A 21,033-nucleotide genomic window follows, 5' to 3' on the forward strand; every position below is an offset into this window, starting at 1 on the left:
CGCTATGTGTGTACGAAGCTTCGTGGCCAGATCGGCAGCACGAGCCACCTAGTTTTGCTGGTCTTCAGTTCGAGTCTCGAAACTGAGAACTTTTTCAATATATTTTTCTTTTCTTTTTTTTAAATTTTATTTTAGATATTTTTATTCTTTATTCCCACACTTACTACGAACTTTTCCAAATCTTATACTACTAAAATAAAATTTTATGTCAAAATATTTCTATATTCAAGAGCAATTTTAAGAGTGGAGTTCACGCACATGCGCAGAATTCATTCCTATTCAAAACATTGTGCATTTAGACCAGATTGACACCATGTTAAAACTTTTAGTTTATAATAATAATGAGAGTCTTAGACCATTCAGACGCTATGTGAGTACGAAGCTTCGTGTCTAGATCGGCAGCACCAGCCACCTAGTTTTGCTGGTCGTTAGTTCGAGTCTCGGAACTGAGAACTTTTTAATATATTTTTCTTTTCTTTTTTTTAAAATTTATTTTAGATATTTTTATCCCTTATTCCCACACTTACTACGAACTTTTCCAAATCTTGTACTACTGAAATAAAATGTATTGTCAAAATATTTCTATATTCAAGAGAAATTTTAGGAGTCGAGTTCACGCACATGCGCAGAATTCATTCCTATTCAAAACATTGTGCTTTTAGACCAGAATGACACCACGTTAACACTTTTAGTGGATAATCATAATGAGAGTCTTATACCATTCAGACGCACTGCGGGTACGAAGCTTCGTGGCCAGATCGGCAGCACGAGCCATCTAGTTTTTCTGGTCTTCAATTCGAGTCTCGAAACTGAGAACTTTTTCAATATATTTTTCTTTTCTTTTTTTTAAGTTTTATTTTAGATATTTTTATCCTTTATTCCCACACTTACTACGAACTTTTCCAAATCTTATACAACTAAAATAAAATTTTATGTCAAAATATTTCTATAATCAAGAGAAATTTTAGGAGTCGAGTTCACGCACATGCGCAGAATTCATTCCTATTCAAAACATTGTGCTTTTAGACCAGAATGACACCACGTTAAAACTTTTAGTGGATAATCATAATGAGAGTCTTAGACCATTCAGAATCGCTGCGGGTACGATGCTTCGTGGCCAGATCGGTAGCACGAGCCATCTAGTTTTGCTGTTCTTCAGTTCGAGTGTCGAAACTGAGAACTTTTTAAATATATTTTTCTTTTCTTTTTTTTACATTTTTTTGAGATATTTTTATCCTTTATTCCCACACTTACTACGAACTTTTCCAAATCTTATACTACTAAAATAAAATTTTATGTCAAAATATTTCTATATTCAAGAGAAATTTTAGGAGTCGAGTTCACGCACATGCGCAGAATTCATTCCTATTCAAAACATTGTGCTTTTAGACCAGAATGACAACATGTTAAAACTTTTAATGGAAAATCATAATGGAAGTCTTAGACCATTCAGACGCTCTGTGTGTAAGAAGCATCGTGGCCAGATCGGAAGCACGAGCCACATAGTTTTGCTGGTCTTCAGTTCGAGTCTCGAAACTGAGAACTTTTTTAATTTATTTTTCTTTTCTTTTTTTTTACATTTATTTTAGATATTTTTATCCTTCATTCCCACACTTACTACGAACTTTTCCAAATCTTATACTACTAAAATAATATTTATTGTCAAAATATTTCTATATTCAAGAGAAATTTTATGTGTCAACTTCACGCCTATTCAAAACATTGTGCTTTTAGAAACGGATGACACCATGTTAAATATTTTTAGTGGATAATCATAATGAGATTCTTAGACCATTCTGACGCTATACGTGTACGAAGCTTCGGTGCCAGATCGGCAGCACGAGCCACCTAGTTTTGCTGGTCTTCAGTTCGAGTCTCGAAACTGAGAACTTTTTCAATATATTTTTCTGTTCTTTTTTTAAAAATTTATTTTAGATATTTTTATCCTTTATTCCCACACTTACTACGAACTTTTCCAAATCTTATACTACTAAAATAAAATTTATTGTCAAAATATTTCTATATTCTGGAAAAATTTTAGGAGTCGAGTTCACGCACATGCGCAGAATTCATTCCTATTCAAAACATTGTGCTTTTAGACCAGATTGACACCGTGTAAAAACTTTTAGTGGAAAATCATAATGGGAATCTTAGACCATTCAGACGCTCCGAGTGTAAGAAGCTTCGTGGCCAGATCGGCAGAACGAGACAGCTAGTTTTGCTGGTCTTGAGTTCGAGTCTCGAAACTGAGAATTTTTTTATATATATATTTTTTCTTTTTTTTAACATTTATTTTAGATATTTTTATCCTTTATTCCCACACTTACTACGAACTTTTCCAAATCTTATACCACTAAAAGAATATTTTATGTCAAAATATTTCTATATTCAAGAGCAATTTTAGAAGTCGAGTTCAACGCACATGCGCAGAATTCATTCCTATTCAAAACATTGTGCTTTTAGACAAGATTGTCACCATGTTAAAACTTTTAGTGGAAAATCATAATTGGAATCTTAGACCATTCAGACGCTCCGAGTGTAAGAAGCTTCGTGGCCAGATCGGCAGCACGAGACAACTAGTTTTGAAGGTCATAAGTTCGTGTCGCGAAACTGAGAACTTTTTAAATATATTTTTCTTTTCTTTTTTTTAAATTTTATTTTAGATATTTTTATCCTTTATTCCCACACTTACTACGAAATTTACAAATTTTGTACTACTAAAATAAAATTTATTGACAAAATATTTCTATATTCTAGAGAAATTTTAGGAGTCGAGTTCACGCACATGCGCAGAATTCATTCCTATTCAAAACATTGTGCTTTTAGACCAGATTGACACCATGTTAAAAGATTTAGTTTAAAATCATAATGGGAGTCTTAGACCATTCATACGCGCTGCGGGTGCGAAGCTTCGTGGCTAGATCGGTAGCACGAGCCAAATAGTTTTGCTGGTCTTCAGTTCGAGTCTCGAAACTGAGAACTTTTTCAATATATTTTTCTTTTCTTTTTTTTAAAATTTATTTTAGATATTTTTATCCATTATTGCCACGGTTACTACAAACTTTTCCAAATCTTATACTACTAAAATAAAATTTATTGTCAAAATATTTCTATATTGAAGAGAAATTTTAGGAGTCGAGTTCACGCACATGCGCAGAATTCATTCCTATTCAAAACATTGGGCTTTTAGACAAGATTGACACCGTGTTAAAACTTTTAGTGGATAATCATAATGAGAGTCTTAGACCATTCAGACGCTCTATGGGTACGAAGATTCGTTGCCAGATCAGCAGAACGAGCCACTTAGTTTTGCTGGTCTTCAGTTTGAGTCTCGAAAATGAGAACATTTTAAATATATTTTTCTTTTCTTTTTTTTAAAATTTATTTTAGATATTTTTATCCATTATTCCCACACTTACTATGAACTATTCCAAATATTATACTTCTAAAATAAAATTAAAGCATAAATTTACGGAAAATACAGAAATGTTGTAACCGAAAAATGTTAACCGTAGCCTCATTAGAGTGGGGGAAAAAACTTGGCGACCAACCGGTTCACCAATATTGATGCTCGTTAAAATTTTAATAGTTAAATATTTTATGTAACTCGTATTTTAATAGTTTCTTCATGGATATATTTTAAAGTTACAAATTTTGATAGTCATATAATTCATTCATAATATTATAAATGCCTTCAACTATAACGTAATATGTATCTCCCTAATTTTCTTTTAGCCCCCGTAGAATTTATGCTTTAAATTAAAGTGGAAATGGTTAAATTGCAATTTAAATCAGGAAATTTTTTACTGAAACTATGAATTTTTTTTCTTTTAAAATATGAGTACTAAAAACACAGTCGCTTTGCATTTAAGCTAAACCTTATGCAAAATTAAGAATATCTTTCTTAATTTATGTAATATCTTAAGAAGTTTTCTACAAAATTTTCTCAGATTCATCATGAACAGATCGATTAATTAACATTGTTTAGTTTTAAATGCATCAAACACTAAGAAAATAAACACAATCCTTTGAAATAATCTGTCGAAAACATATTAAACCTTCAAAACGAAGATCGTATCCATTGTCGACAATCAGAACACAATACGCATGCGTGAATTTTCAACGCCAATTATGGTAACGCAAATGCTTGAATTTTCTACGCCAGTTGGGGTAACGCTATGCCGATTAGAAATTTTTAATTTCCTTTAATCTGAGTTATTTTAATTCAAAAGTACTTCAGAATGAATCTGAAAGATCGATTAATTAATAATCTTTAATTTTAAATGCATAAAACATTAAGAAAATGAATAGAATCGTTTGAATTAATCGGCAGGAAAATGTTACGCCTAAGCCTCATTGCTGTTGGGAAAAAATGTTGAAGCCTTACTCATTTGGCGGTGGGGAAAGAAATAATTTGTTTGGCGGGAAAGTTAGTTTTTAATTAAAAGTTAAAATTCTAATTAAAAATTCAAAAAAAGGAACCCCAGGTGCACATTCCCGACCTCCAAGGTATACATGTACCAAATTTGGTAGGTGTAGGTGAAATGGTCTGGCCTGTAGAGCCAGGAAAGCCATTTAGGAAAGCCATTAGGAAGAGCCATTTAGGAAAGCGATGGTTTTTGACCATCTTAAAATCAATAAATAAATCTTAAAATCAATAAAATTTTTTTGCGAGGCCAGATTTTTTTCTTGCAAAGCCAGTTTAAACCGGTTTTAAAAAATTACGTAACTATCAGATTACGCATATACGTCGATATTTAGAAAACGACTTTTTTTTAATTCTCAAAATCGTTCGAGCTCCAAAAATTTTTGCTAGCCAGAAAAATTGAAAACTAAGAAAAAAAAACAAACATATATTATATAGCTTTCGATACTTCTCTCACTGTTCCGCGTTCATTTTACTTTTCTTCTATGCGCTTTTCCGGACGATAACTTCCAACGTCCCTCCCCTTTATTGGCCAGACCGGAGAATCGGGTACATGGCAAACATTCGTGCCATTTTATACCTTTTGTTGGCTATAAGTCACCAAATGTGACAATCATCATTATCATTTTCTAACAACCCTAAAAGCAAAAAACTGGTGCCTCAAAAGCGATAAATCGCCGATTTTCTGCCCGTGCATTTCGAGGCTTCAAACACCCCAAACCAAAACAACATAATTTTCTCACAAGATAAAATGCTAAGTGATAAATTGAAAGTGATAGAAAGACATTGAGTGATAGTGAAAATAATCATGCTGAGTGATAAAAAAACTCTAGATACTTTTTTCTAGATATTAATTTATAAAGGAAAAAAGTAACAAGGATGCAACAGTGCATGTCATTAACATTGATGTCTGAGATGTGGATGCGTTATACCCCAACTTTCAACTAACGGAAGTATCATCTCAACAATCTAATATATCGCGTTCTGTGCTTAGTTCCGTCTCGTAAAGAAAAGAATCGAGCACTTCTTTTGCAAGTCAACTTCCAGTAGAGCAATTAGATTCTTTAATTTATACAGATTTGCAAGTTTGATCGCAAATTAGCTTAAAGCATTTATAAATTTTCGAATTCACATACGAGCAAACGGATACACCAACAAGCATTTCATTCTTTGATAGATTTAATCTAAAAAAAGGGATATAGATTTGTGATTATGATAATAAAACCATAAATCAAATTTCAGTCCAGATTTTTGGGATTTTGAATTCTGTTTAAATGCAATTGGAAAGATAGAGAATAGATATTAGACAATGATTACGAAAGAGCATGCGATTTTTGGCGATTAATCGCCAGGATTTGGTTAGTACAAAGTACCAGAAAATCGAATGTATATACTTTTTTCCCGTCCAATTAAAAATGAAATTTGACATAAAACTTCAATGATAGTTTCAAAATCACATATCATATTTAAAATCTTTTAGTCATCACGTTAAAGTGTAGAAAAAAAGTAAAGAAAAGCTTGTGAAAGATGGTTAAGCCCTGCACGGATTTGGTTCTAAATTAAATGCAGGTCTACACTTTAAATTTTAAATTTGGGTACCAAATTTTATTCATCCAGCTTTTTTGTTTGATATTTATCGTGTTAAGATATACTGGAACAATTGAAGGGACAGACCTTCGTTTGAAATGATCTTGTTCAAACTTTGACAGAAATCTTCAAATTTGTTGTAAAAACCATACAACAAATTTCGCTCGGCTAGCTCAAACCATTTTTTAGTTATCGTGTTCACAGACAGACAAGTGTACTTCCAGAAACGTGTTTTTCGGATTCAGGCAGTTCTGAAACGTTGAGTTTCAACGAAATCTCGACTTGCAATTTTTTGACGTGTATAATATTTTCTCTTTCTATACTTCGTGTGTAGGAAGTAAAACTAAGTTAAAGGAGGAAAAACCTACTAAAATCCTCGGGCAGTTGATCCTGGCAGACATTTCCAAAGAGTAGAAAACTAGTAAAAGTCCATATCCTAGCAACAAAGTAAACCAAAGGAAAAAGTTCCAGAAGTTTGAGGTTCTTCTTCGAGTCATAAAAATGAATATAACTGAAAAAAAAATATTGGATTTTTATTAATAGTTTGGTGCAAATTTAAAAAAAAAAATTAAGATCGAGACAGTTACAAAAGAATACAAAAATTGGAAAAATTTGAATAAATTAAAACTAGATATTTATGTAACTTTGATTTAGATATAACATGCCAAAATTTAATAAATTATGATTATTCATATAATAAGGGTTAAAAGAGAGGCTAAATCATTCTTATGCCTATAAAAAAGAGTATTTAATAATATGAGCTTAAATAAAGCATACTGGAGCTAATATTTCTTAAATAGTAAAGCAATGTATCGGTTGATTATAATTAAAATTGCACTTTCAAAAGGCTGTTAATAAAGAACTACTGGTCAGAATGACACAATATTTCATATTGAAAAATTCGTTTTATGAATGAAAAAATTCAAAAGTTTACCGATATATGGGGCTGTATTCTTCACAGTATGTTGAAATCTGTTGCTTTAAAAGATGTGTTAATTTAAAGGTGCAAATTCAGAGACATGATATGCGCAGCTCACATTATTCTTGTGATAAAAATAAGGAACAAGCAGTTTCTGCGTTTCAGAAGATAGTCGTGTCTCTACTATGAATATTTTTACAAGAATGGTGACTATGCGAAAATTACCTTCAAGTAGTCCCGGACGTTACGGGATTTTAGAAGCGGTTCCGGTAAAATAACAGCATTCGGTCTGAAGAAGATGATTGATAAAGCTGAAGAGACGGGCTCATTTGAAGTGAAATGTGGCATAGAGAGGAAAGCAATTGCTTCGACATCAGGGGAGGATGTGGCTACACCACTATAGAAAGTGCCAAGTACTGCTCTGGTAATGCGCAGTATATAGGGAATTTTCCAGACTTCAGACATATGTGTGTGCATGATTCGTAAAAATTTGCCAATCTTGCAATACTACCCATTCAAAATTACACATTTTCAGGAGTTACTTCCTATTGATCTGTCAAAACGAGGAGCTATTACTGAAGCCGGTTCTTTTTTTTTTTTGCTTCAAAGGAAATGGACAATGCATAGCCATAAATCATTTTGTAGACAAAAAAGCCCATTTAATTCTCCAAAGTTCTGTCGACATTCACAATTCCAAAACACTGGTAAGAGAGAATATGTTCCAAATGCAACCATCACCTCTTCATTTTCAAAAGGGCACCGTGTGGTGAGAGCTTACGGCAGGCTTTATTATTGATTGCTTAATTTTTGAACAGATTGATATTTTGAATCCTATAACCGGTACAGTCAATAGGATACGTTATGAATCTCTTTTGCGCAACAACTCATTTCAACACTGCAACAGAGTGGATGTGGACATCACAATTTTTATGCTGGGTAGCACTCCCCAGGACATTTCAACACAGCAAAGCAGCTCTTGATTCTTCACTTTGGAAATGACAAAATTATCAGTCGCCATTTTCCAACAGCTTGGCCGTTACGATCAACATACTTGAACCCTGTGGAGTTACCTATAAATGTTGTGTACAGACGTCCGAATGCGGTCTTAGGTGAATTGCAAACATGCATTATGCAACACATTTATATTATCACCACTGAAACACTCCGATATGTTGTGAAACATGCAGTTTTTGCGCTTTCAGCTGGCAGGAGGAAACGGTGGACAGTATACTGAAAATTTCTCAAGCAAATCATCCCCAAACTTCCTTTTCTTGAAGGTTTTACCAGTTTTGATTTAGAAACAGTTAAAAATCGATTTCATTTTTGCTTTTTTTTTTTTTTTACAGTTGCTGGTTAGATACAGTTAAAAACAGATTTCAATTTTTTTTTAGCATAGGGACTATTAAAAACCGATTTCATTTTTACTTTTTTACGGTTTTTAGTCTAAAGACAGCTAAAAATCGATTTTTCCCACCTTATCGGGAAGGTGCCACAACGGATAAGGAACAAAGAGTACCTCGACAACATGTCAGGATTTTTAATTAGCACTTTATGACGAATAGAGGGCCTTTCAGGGCCGAATCAGTCAACTTTTGAACTTTATTTTTTATTTTTTTAAGTCAATTTTCATTGTCCTACTTATACTCAGATCTCACTGTAAAAATATCCCAAATTTTATATAGGAAATCTTTATTATAAATTTCCACTCCAAAGGAAAAAAGAAGTTTAATCCATATCTGTTATTATTCGATATGATATAAATGTTATTTTTCAATTTAATATTTCTACTGAATTTAGATAATTTAATATATTTATTGACAAAGTTTAATGTTCAGTATTAATGTTTTTTAATTTAAATTAATTAAAATACTTTCAACTTTTATATTGATATTTTAAAATCCATTTTGAGGAATCCCAAAATAATTTCACTTATAAACGGTTTAAATAAGGCGTATTCAAAAGTATTCAATTCTACAAAAAAAAGCATTCTTAGTTTTGTTAAAACATGCCAAAGCAGTTTTAAATACTTGTATTAGCTTTATTTGATTCCTTCTATAAACGTGAAATTTATAATCACTTTTATACTCAGTTATACTGAAAAATCGATTTTATACTTAGTTTTGACTCCATATGCATGGCTCAATTTATATATTGAATCTTCAAGAAAAAAGGATTTTCAGATTTCATAATATTTACAATAGCTAATTACAAAATATTTATTAAAAGGTTAATTAAAAAATTTCTAAATACGCTTTTATTAGTTTGTTGAAAATTTGAAAATAATTTTAAAATGTGAAGGTGAAAACAAAATCGTGTAATCATGAAGTAGTGAAAACAATACTATAAAGAAACAGAAGCAAAATTAATATTAAAAGAAAAAGAAATTGCAAATTAAAATGAAGAAAGTTTCTGGGTATTCATTACAGATTTAAAAAATTATGTATATGACATATAATCGGTTACGGTTATTATATCTTGTATTCTGATGTTCCTATAAAAAAACGTGCTTTAAGCAGTACAGTACACAGATATAAACGTGCTTTAAATATGTTTTTATTTAGAATAATAAAAAAGTAATTCATAAAAGGATACTTACTACCAGCTATGTAAAATAATGTGAATAAAGGAGGGAATATAAATCTGAGAGAAACGGCTACGATATATTCATGAACAATTGCAGATAGCAGAAAAACTGACAACATAGCAACAGTTCTGCTTTTCAAAATCTAAACAAAAGATAAACGGCGATAAATAATCAAATACCTTTAAAAAGCTAAATATTCTGATGCTTTTAAAAAAGATTTAATACAATTAATTAGATTATATTAAAGATTTAATACAATCTAGAAATTATACAGCGTTATATTTTATGTAGAAAGAAATTAATATTTACTATTGTTTCTTCACTAAATTTTTTTATTAATAGGCTTTTTTTTAATTATGAATTTGGAAACAAATATCCACTTCAATTCTTTTTCAACTTATAATATCTAAGATTTTTGTTAAGTTTATATATAGAATAATATATGTGAATTTCAGCTTAGAACTTATTACTGAATTCTTAAAACGCTTATTAAAGATTTCTTTTCTTTTCTTTGATATAAATATTTAAATACCATCAGTGTCGTGCAGATTAATTCTAGAGGAATTTTTGCCACAAAATACAAACACAAACGTATCATTCAGCTTGTCTTCCAAATGAACTAACGCTGTTCTCGAAACAGAGAACTTATTACATTTATGCATTATGTGGTTCATTTAAATATGCAAATAAATTTGTTACTTACAGCGTACATATCACAATATATGTAGAAGTACAGCCAATCATGTACAAGTATATTCCAAGATCGGTAAAATTTTGTATAGGAAGTACAGTTCCACCAATCCTTTAAATAAAAATACACGAGGTATCATCTTTTCTGGGTGCAAGTGACTTTCAGAAATACATTATTTTTTCAGTTCTTTCAGTTATTAGTAGCAGAGTAAAATAGATAAAGACAAGCATCAAAGAAAACAAAATTTAATTTGAAAAAGCAAGTTCTTTTTCACAGGCATACACGCTTGTAGTTTACTGCCTCAATAAGAAACGTTCTCCTAAAGCAAACGTGCATTCATAAGATTTAACTTCATAGAAATGTTCCGAGCCAAACTTTGAAGATATCACTTTCAATTCCAGGAAAAATGGCACAATACTAAATAGAATCTAGATTTCAAACAGTGTAGTTTTAATAGTCTTACATAAGTTATGTTCATCATGTATAAGAACCTTTTTAATGGAATTCAGCTCCATGACGTCAGAGCTCTATTATGTCCAGTTCATTCGTCTTCTAAATGACGCGATTTTCATTTTTTATTCGTCTATAAACTACTCAGCTATTAATTAAAATCCTTCTTCTCAAGCATGAAACAATGAAAGAAAATCATGCGATTACGTACTGGAAGAAACAATGAAACCGATTTCCGTTTCATTCACAGCAATGGAAATATTATTGTCAAATATTCTTCAAAATAGATTTAAAGCCTAATTATATACATATAGATCTAAAAATCTTACAGGAATTAAATTCTGAATCATTGAAAAGATAAAAAAGATAATTGTCTGGACATTAAAACGATGCAAAACAAATATTTTTTTCAGAAGTTACCTCAAAAATCTAAATTATTTTAATTAATTTAAATTTAAATTAAAATTTCATAGAAATCACTCTGAAATGCCCATTCATACTTCTCAAAATCTGAGCAAAATTTAGTAACTCGAGGTCATTTAGAGCGCGCCCACATTCATCCATATCAATAGTAGAGATGGGATTCACATGAGGAATAAACCGAAATGACTAGGATATCACTGTGAAATACGATGTACATTAGAAGGTCCATTACACTAACAGCTCTGTTTTCAGCGAGGAAGCCTTGAGACTTTATTAGAAAATTTCACTTATACAACATACAAAAAACCTTGGAGGGGTATTAAAGAAAGCTTTAATATCTCTAACAATTTGAAGTTAACAAATTATTTTTGAGAAAATCATAAATATAATTATTATAAGATATTTAATTGAAGTTAAATACAACCAACATACTGAACGAAACATCTAATCGCCGAAGGCGGCTAATTGTCAATTAAATGAACACTCCAATCTATTATAATTTTAAAAATTGTAAACATTTATTGTAAATATATCAAAAAAATATTGGAAAAGAAAAGATATCTACATATAACAATTATAAATGAAATTATAAAATTGGTATATATAAAAATAGTCCTTGCAATTAAATTTAATAAAAAAATTCGCTTAAATTTAATAAAGTAAGCTTATTTTTCCAAAGTTCTAACCACCACAACAAAAAATGGAGTTTAATATTTAAGGAAATCAATCAAGTTATTCAGAATTTTATGGGAAAGAAATATACAATAAATATCTGTATTGGATTTCTAGCAATGAAAATTTTAAATTGTTCGCTAATATTAGGATGTATCCATAGAAAACGGTATTTAATCTTATAAAATATCGATGTTTAAAACTAGGACAGCTAATGTAAGTAGGAGTTTTTTTGTTCATCCTCAAAAATTGTATGAAGCTTCCAGTAAGATGGTTCTTTTTTTTTGTTTGTTTATTTCATTTACTGCATTGGAATAAACTCAAAAAGGAAGCAAGTAACTAATTGTTGTCAGCTATATTACTTTTTTGGTGGTGAATCATAGACTAATTACTCCGACCCGTTCGAAGGCATACGGAAAAAAGAATGATTGGACTGCCGTGATAGCAACACTGTCGGGAACTGGGGTTGTTTCCTAAGGGCCATCACCGGCTACGGTACAACCCTTCCCTAAGAAGCCCTTCCCGTCATCGATAGGAAGTAGCCACCCCCACATTTTCGTATACCTACAAGGGTGGCGAGAACCAACCACCATGCCAAACGCTTCTCACTTTCAATTACGAGGTGCTCCCACGTGGGATTTCCTGGTTGTGAAAGCGGGAAATCTCGTTACATTAACAAAACTAATCATGATAAAACTGAATACTGAAATTCAAACAAAGTCATGAGAAATACCTGACTCATCTAACAAGTGAGATTGATTTTTTTTAAAGAATTTTGAAAATTACATTTATCACTCACATAAAACAAACAAAAAAAAACCGTGTTTAAAATCTGCTTAAGAAAAAATCTTAAAAGAAGTCACTCCATCAGCAGTTATTATGAACATTTATAAACATATGAAATCAGCACGCAACTAAAAAGATACTTACTTCATAAAACAATCTGTCGCCAAACCTCAGCATTTCAGCAAAAGCATTCGGCAAACAGTGTAATATGGGATAAAACGTTACGAACGAGATCATACTACCTGCGAAGATTGCAATAGCCATCAAACACACAAAATGAGTGATGGGTATGGGTTCAATGCCCGCCTTGTTGAAGCTATTCGCTAAGAAACAAATGTAGACAATATAGTCACCCAATACAATAAGAAATAATTGCAAAAGATTCCAGGCAACGAAACCCCAGCGAATACCAGATGTTCTGAAAATAAAAGAAAAAGTGAAACACTTTTATAAACTTTTATTTAAACGTGACTTTTCCCTATTTTTAACCAGAGGGAGTAGTCTTTCAAAAATTTTCACTCACAGTCCCTAATAAAGCTGTTAACCCAGAGAGCACCCTGCATGGTATTGACCTATTTTAATTATGATCTATTCAACTTTGTCGTGAATTTACCATTTTTACTGAATGCATCGTGTCATTCTTGGCGAGTTTTTTTGGCGACAAATCTCTGACTTGTGTTAAAAGTATCCGAAAATCGAATTTGTATTTTTGACACGTTTTTCTCAACCGATTCAAACAGAAATTTGCTAAAAACTGCTTTTTGTAGTTACAAATCCCATGCTAAATTAGATATTTTTAAGTCACTGCGTTTATTTGTTTCTGAAAATACAAGCCAACAAGTAGTCAACCTCTTGTTGAATTTCTCTCCAAACTAGATACGTAATTACAATACAGTTGCTAAATTTATGTACTGAGTTTTATACATCTCTCTTCGTTTTGTAGTTATTGTGTTAGCTTGTCCTCAAACAGCCGTACAGACAGACTTCCTCAGAACGGATTTTACTGAAAAGTTGACAGATGGCCAGATATTTTTTAATTGTATTAGTAATTTAGAATTTTTCGAACGTATTTTGAAAAAAAATCCGTTCGAAAAAATACACAAATTTTGTGCAAACACTATATACTAAATTTCAACCCTTTAGCTCAAAGCTTATTTGAGTTATATTTGTCACAGACAGACGTAATGCCAAAAATGTGTTTTACAAACTCAGGAAGTTTTCAGTTTAACATATATTCATTTAAATCTCGAGTAAAATTTTTTTTTAACGATTACAATACTTTTTCTACGTGAGGAAATAAAAATGGAACTTTATAATCAATTTTGAACGCATTATAGAGTTTTCAAATTAAGTATACTTATAAATTAGTAAATTATGCAATATTTAATTATTTCAGAATATAATTATCATCTGATGCATTTTTTTTTTGCTATAGTATCACTATCTGATAGTGAATTTGAGAAAAAAATTTGTCTCAAAATTCTCTGATGTTTGTGTTAATGAATTATAAAATAATTAAAATTAGAAAATTCATTTTTAGTACATTCATACAAGATCACTTCCGAAATAATTTTTTTACTTAAATTTATTTTAAATCAAAGTTTTTTTTTTTAAAAAAAAAGAAATCAATTTACATCGATGCTTCATAAAAGAACTATTCGCCACTGATGAGATTGAGTAAATAGTCAAATCAAATTAAGGAAATGATTTCTTAATACTATTTCTACTACGATTTCGTGTATTTTTATTTCTTATATTGAATAAATGAAAATGAAGGAATGTGTTCATGCTATTTTAAAATCTCATCTATGCAACAGAAAAATTCGCACAAATGGATATATTGTTTGTAAACAACATACCGTTGCATAGCAAGCAATATCGTCCTTTATTTCTGTTTTCCAAATATTAAAACTGGAGGAAATAATTGAATTTTTTGCAATCAGTAGCGAATATGGTATGATTTTTATTACATAGACATAGCATGTAGGTCTCATGTTCATACTAAATATAAAAAAGAAAAAAAAAATCCCCCACAATCATTCATGCTTGCAAAAAAAAAAAAAAAAAAAAAATCAGTTTTTTTTTATTTCATGATGAAATTTGGAAAACAGAGGTATGTGGTTATTATCTTGTCAGTCGCAGTACATTGCACGTAAATTAACGAATGTAATTTTTTTCTATTATAGAGATGATATTTTAAAGCGACAGAAATATGTTAAAGCATTTTTCAAGAATTTGTCTAATTTTATTGATGATATATATATAAACATATGCATAACTGACTTGCAAAATTCGTAAAATATCATAAATGAAAGAATGAATGCAAGGATTTTTCCTTTTTGTACCTTGGATAGCTATCTCTGTAAATTAATGTAGGTGCAAATAAAAAATATATCAGTTTTCCTACTTCTAGACAAGGAGGTGAGTTTGATTCCTCATCATCATCTGAAAAAAAATCGTAAACAGAGATTTTTAATTTTTCAATATGGAAAAACAAAAGCAGTACATATTTTATAAAAAGTACAGAAAAAAATAGAGATCATTAAGAGCTACCAAAATTATGAAATTTCTTTAGTAATTACTTTCATGCAGGCTTATTTTAACTTCTTAACGTATATAAAATATTAAAAAATGATGAAATTCAAAAAACTGGAATGCATTTTTAACATTTGTCATAATTGCTTGTTACGATTCATCCACGGTACTAAGGATTTTATTACTTTTAACATGATAATGATTGTTGGTTGGAATATTGCCTGCATATTATTTGGTGCAACATGCAAATTTAAAAATTATTCAAAATTTTCATGATCAGGCAAATTATTTCACCCTGAACAATCAGATCTAATATGTTTTTCAGTAGTAAGTTCTCTGAATGGGATTTATCAAACTTTTAATTCTATTTTTAAATAAAAATTCATTAATAAATCTATTTTTTTCCCAGGCAGCTTTGGCGTATGATAATGCAATAAACTTTTGCAATGCTTTAAATTTCAAAAAGTTGATTTTTCAGTAATACCAATTTTAATTAATGATGCAATTGCGTAAAGTAAAGATGCTTAAAGTATTATCACAATACCAATGTTCGATTCTAGATTTATTTATTGTTTATTAATGGAAGGCTCTTTAATAAATCACTATCAATATTTTAAATAAGTCAAAAAATTTTTTAAAAAATTGTCATATTCATAATGCGCACGATTACAGCGGATTTATTCTAGTGAAGCTTTAACGTTTAGTTTAAGTTGAATTTATTTTTTGTAGGTGTTTTAAATAAATGCTTTTTCCAGATTTTAACTATGAAAAGAATGTTATGCACAATGACTACACTGAGAAAGGATCTCATTGTTTTGAATCGTAATTAGATGATTAGGAAAACATCAGAGCCACACCCCACACTTTAACACCACACACATTTGAGAATGTCTTGAATATCGACGGCAAGTTTCACATAAATGCTAGCCAACACCCACAGTGAATATTCAGAAAAATCGAGTCTCATATTTATAATCTTTTCTTCTCAAAGCCGAGATATCACAATAGGATTAACAGTCTTGGGAATTCTTATAATCATCTTATTTGTAGTATTAAAATTTTCAGTGGGACACATTTTTGCTACTGAAATACTAAATAGTGTAATATTCGAACGCAATTAAGATTTGCGCACTGGGAAAGCAACTGAATGAATCATCGTCATCCTTGTAACCTGTAGTAAGTGAAATATTTTATCAAGATTTGACATTAAATATCAGCTAATGGTGTTTCAAATTTGATGTTGTTTGGGAGAATTCTACACTTAGATCGTGTTCTGTATTATATTAGGTAAAGATTCTAAGCTATCTGACAAAAATGTAAAAACGAGTAGATGAAATTAAACTAAGCAGATTTTTATCGAAAAACGCAGGTAGAAATGTGTAGCTAGTGTTACACATACACAAAGTAGAAATGACTGATTAAAAAGTGAAATCAAAAGAGACATTGGTAATTCAATTCTTAATGATAGGTACTGTTAAAGGCAAGCATCAACAATATCAGAAGATTTATATTGCTTTGAATGAATTGATTCTACTAGAGATCTTGAGCATTTCAAGTATATTTCCGGCAGCAACTGACATATTAGAAACTGGATTATCAATCTTGGATTAGACTGCGGTGGCCTGAGGAAAGGTTTAAGATCTGGATTCGTGGCAAGGAATTCCAGATTCTGTGCAAGTGGACTTAGTCACGTTGAATATGACATCGAGAACCGAACATCCTCTGAATAATATGGTGACATTTAGAGCAGGTAAGTACCAAATCTTTCAAGTATTCTGCATCCCAAATAACCCACGTGATGCTCCTGTCAATACTCCTTCGTACAGTGGTTGGCAGGGTGGCCGGCCTTGTACACAAGAGGACCTCGTGATGCATTTAAAGAAAAAGTCAATATAACTTATTCAAACTAAATCTAACCAAACCTTATGTTATAAAAACTGAAATTTGAATTAATATTGCGAGAGCTATAGATTAGGAGAGGGCCACATTTTTTGCCAGTCTGTGCTTTATTCTGATTTTCTTTTAAATCTTTTGATGTTAATGATGGTTGCACACGATAATTTATACATAAATTACAGTTGTATAGCTATTTTTTTATATCGTATATGCAATCTAACTTTATTAAAATTGTCATTCTAACGATAAACACCAGAAACAAAAATTTTCTTAATTTTTAACGGCATTGTATAATTTTATGGCTTTATCAGGATTGAATCACCAAAAATACGAATCAATTGAGATTTCACAATACCTTGATGGAGCTTATACTTTAAAACTCTGTTAATGTTTTCTCGAACAAATGCATAACTCTTCATAAAAAGTCTAAACTGAAATGGAAGAAATACAAAACATATGTCAATATAGATATAAAGCGAAATAAAATATATATAAGTAAAAATTGATACAAAAAATGCTAATATTTTTCCTTTACAGTTTAATATCAATGACAATGAATGAAACGATGAAAATGAAATTTGCAGTTAAAATATAAAAAAGATATTTCAAGACTATGAAAGATCGAATAATTTGAAAATCATAATTGTCTTAACTATATTTTTACTTGCCAAAATGCTTTTTATCCAGGCATCAGTATGTTATACTAAGCAATAGATCTGTCTTATCAATCAATATCTGCTATCAACGCTGTAGTCTATGTTGCTCTGTATTTTACGTTGTCATTATTGGCTTATCTTCATCAGATAGTTCCAAAATGTTGAATATTTCTTACTATACATCAAAGGATATAAACCATTTTTAATTGGACGTCAATAAATATTATGAGAATTAAAAATTTAGAGAGCATAAAGAAAATAAAGTTCGTTTTCTTTAGATGTATAAAACATTTTTAAATGAATAAATGCATTATAAAAATGCAGATGATATTATTAGCTTGTATTAAAAAACTGTGATGACTACGAATAATCTATCACTATATGTTCCAAAAAGACTTGTTTTGGATTAATTTGCATAACTTATCCGCTCTATTTCCAATTTTTTTTTTTCGTCGTTCATGATTCTGCAAATTTTTTATCTAATTCGATTGAACAGACTTTCTCTTTTATTGAGCTAACGAAAATGAGAATTCGTTTTAAATTAAGAAAATATAAAACATTTTTCAACTCACTGGAATATAATTCCTTTCATCAAATGCTCTGTTTTGAAAACTATCTCTGCCAAAAGCATCTATTGTATTTCCAATACAATCTTTATTTTTATAAGACTTAGCATTCTTTTATAAATCTATGCTTTGTCGTATATCATGTGCTGCCTAACCACAGAATTTAGACCAATAAAAATGAAATGCCAACTGCTTTTACTTTCATTTTTCAACAGCTAAACAATACTGATGAAATCTTATATTTTTTCTTTTGGTTAAATTATTCTTTGCTTGTAGGCGAGAATTGGCCTTTGTCAAAAGTTTTGGCTCTATAATTTGCTTCCCACATAGAAAACATAACTTTAAATCAAAGTCTTTGAAAAGCACTTTTTTGATAGATATTACAGCTTGCATGCATTTGACTCATATTGTTTCTTCTTCTATAACTTCTTACTTATGAAAGCATTTCCTTATTGAGTCTGTGCATTTTCAATCTTTTTTTATCTATCAATTGATAATCTATTAATAAAGTCATTAATACCTTGTTTATCAGGAGGTACATATTCACAGACACTAAGGAAATACTGATAATCTGGAAGCAAATCATCGAAAACTTCAGTGATGAGCATATGGTCACGTATATTTCCCGTAGATTGCTTTAGTTTTACGTTCTAATTTCATTTAAACTGGGAATACATTCCGTCATTTGTTTTCCATCGCAAGTAGCATTAAAAATCTTTTTGTAACATACACATCTTTTGTAACATACACATCTTTTTGTAACATAACATCTTTTTGTAACATAACATCTTTTTGTAACATACATCAGCACAAATCCAAAGTGAGTATTCACTTTGGATTTGTGCTGATACAAAAAACATATTACTTTAGCAATATTACAGGTCCATTTTCATTCCAGCTAGCTGTGATATCTTATGAATTTAAATAACTTTTCTTGCATTCAGTTAGCTGTTTTATGTCTTCCTCTAAATCGTCATTTATTGCTGGAGCAATTTTTTTAAATATTCTAAAATAGTTCTTCGCTCTGTAAAATTACTTTTACTTGGAATTTCCATAAATTTCAGTTCTGAGCTCCTTTGGAAAGCAATAATTCAGTACTATTACTTGATTCAATCTCAATATTGTTGTTTCAATCTTTAGTTCAACTATCTACTAAACCTAACGTTTTATTCCTCTGTTTAATTTCAACAAATTTATTTATAACTATAGCAGATATATGGTACCTGAAGCCATTATCTGTTAAACGTTTAACCATTTTACTAGATAAGCGATTTTTACTGGATTTCAGATTTGTAAAAAAAAAACTACTTTCTTATAACCATAAATAATTAACTTGAAAAAGAAATTTATAATCTACAAACTATATACATAAATGTTTTTTTTTCTGATCTTGATATTTAAACTGGTCCCATGTAATAATTAATGACCCTTAGAATTGAATATTGAACACTTGTAGTTTAGTTACCACATTATATTGCCTATTATGTATACTATCAGCGAAATAAAAATAAATAATGCCTCCGAAGGCATAATTCAATTACTATCAAGTATCATATCAAGATACCACTGAGCTAAATAATACAGAAGCGAAAAAAAGAATTCTTTAAAACCACATAAAAATATGAAAAGAACTCGTATGCAATAATAATTCATTTACTCTCAATTGTTATTTTTATTGAATGGCAACACGTGGAACTCAAATATTGCGCGAAATGCTAATGCATAAGCCTGGTGTTTAATTAATAATTAAGTCCCGTAGGTCAACTTGGAAAAAAAGTTTATTCAGTAAAATAAATAAATAGAAAACACACTAAAATTAGAAAAGTTGCACAGATCAGTTACAAACTTCAAGTTACGATAATTAGAAATGTACTGAACTCTAGAATGATACAAAAATTATAGCTCTCCAATTGCAAACAAAATTATGATGATTCCTAAAATTTCCCAACTATTAATTCTAATTTATCATTTAGAATCAAGTTAATAAAAATTAATTCGAATTTTAAAATAGCTTTAAAAAAATTTCCATTTGGGATAATCCATCTGTGACCCATATTTCATCTCGATATATAAAACGATCCAAGAGTGTAAAGCGACGATTAAAACGAGCAGAAAGATAAACCAGATCTTTTATATATTTAGAATATCATCCCTAAATGGTTTTGCAATTTATTAATTAATAGATTTCTGATGTTTCACCGAATGAGAGAAGTATTAATTATAACATAACGTAAATGTAAGAGAAATAAAGACAACATTAAATTCTTATTTAACTCTTAACTTGTATACTCTATTAACTCATATTTATGTATACTTGGTTTATAAAAAAAGAATACAATACTGACCTGTTCCATTACTAACGCGCAAGATGATGCGGGTGGTATATTGCAGTCTATGATTATTTTTGGTGGAATTATCAGCAAAGCCGCTTCATACAAAACGAATAAAGTGCAAAACATCAAATCATAAAGGCCTATAAAGAGATTAAAATATCCATTAATTTCATATCTATTCATACTAATCCATTGTTTTTGCTTTATACGAAATGAATAAAGTTCAAAATATCAAATCATAAAGGCCTATAAAGAGATTAATGTATCCATTACTTTCATATCCATTCATACTTATCCATTGCTTTTGCTTTATACGAAATGAATAAAGTGCAAAGCATCAAATCTTAAAGGCCTATAAAAAGATTCAAATATCTATTACTTTCATATCTACTCATGTTTATCCATTGTTTTTGTTTCATACGAAATGAATAAAGTGCAAAATATTGAATCACAAAATCTATAAAGAGATTAAAGTATCCATCGTTATACATACAGAGTTCTAAATATTG

General features: G+C 30.1%; 1 protein-coding gene across 2 annotated transcripts in view; it reads right to left on the bottom strand.

Moving 5' to 3' along the window:
• Positions 1–4,179: 4,179 nt before the first annotated feature.
• The window catches only part of LOC129959937 (sterol O-acyltransferase 1-like), a 120,443-nt gene continuing 103,589 nt past the window's right edge, over positions 4,180–21,033 (bottom strand). Inside the window, exons 7-14 of one of the 2 annotated variants that reach the window (XM_056072853.1) lie at positions 20,537–20,664; positions 17,325–17,400; positions 14,884–14,983; positions 12,683–12,956; positions 10,220–10,318; positions 9,529–9,658; positions 6,382–6,524; positions 4,180–4,554 (exon numbers count right to left, since the gene is read on the bottom strand). In XM_056072853.1, coding sequence (XP_055928828.1) covers positions 4,438–4,554; positions 6,382–6,524; positions 9,529–9,658; positions 10,220–10,318; positions 12,683–12,956; positions 14,884–14,983; positions 17,325–17,400; positions 20,537–20,664 — 1,067 coding nt within the window. In that variant the 3' untranslated portion in view covers positions 4,180–4,437. Of the gene's footprint in view, positions 4,555–6,381; positions 6,525–9,528; positions 9,659–10,219; positions 10,319–12,682; positions 12,957–14,883; positions 14,984–17,324; positions 17,401–20,536; positions 20,665–21,033 lie in introns of those variants that run through there. The other variant, XM_056072854.1, reaches the window with a different exon arrangement.

The sequence above is a fragment of the Argiope bruennichi genome, chromosome X2 (genome assembly GCF_947563725.1).
Source record: "Argiope bruennichi chromosome X2, qqArgBrue1.1, whole genome shotgun sequence".
Lineage (NCBI taxonomy): Eukaryota > Metazoa > Arthropoda > Arachnida > Araneae > Araneidae > Argiope > Argiope bruennichi.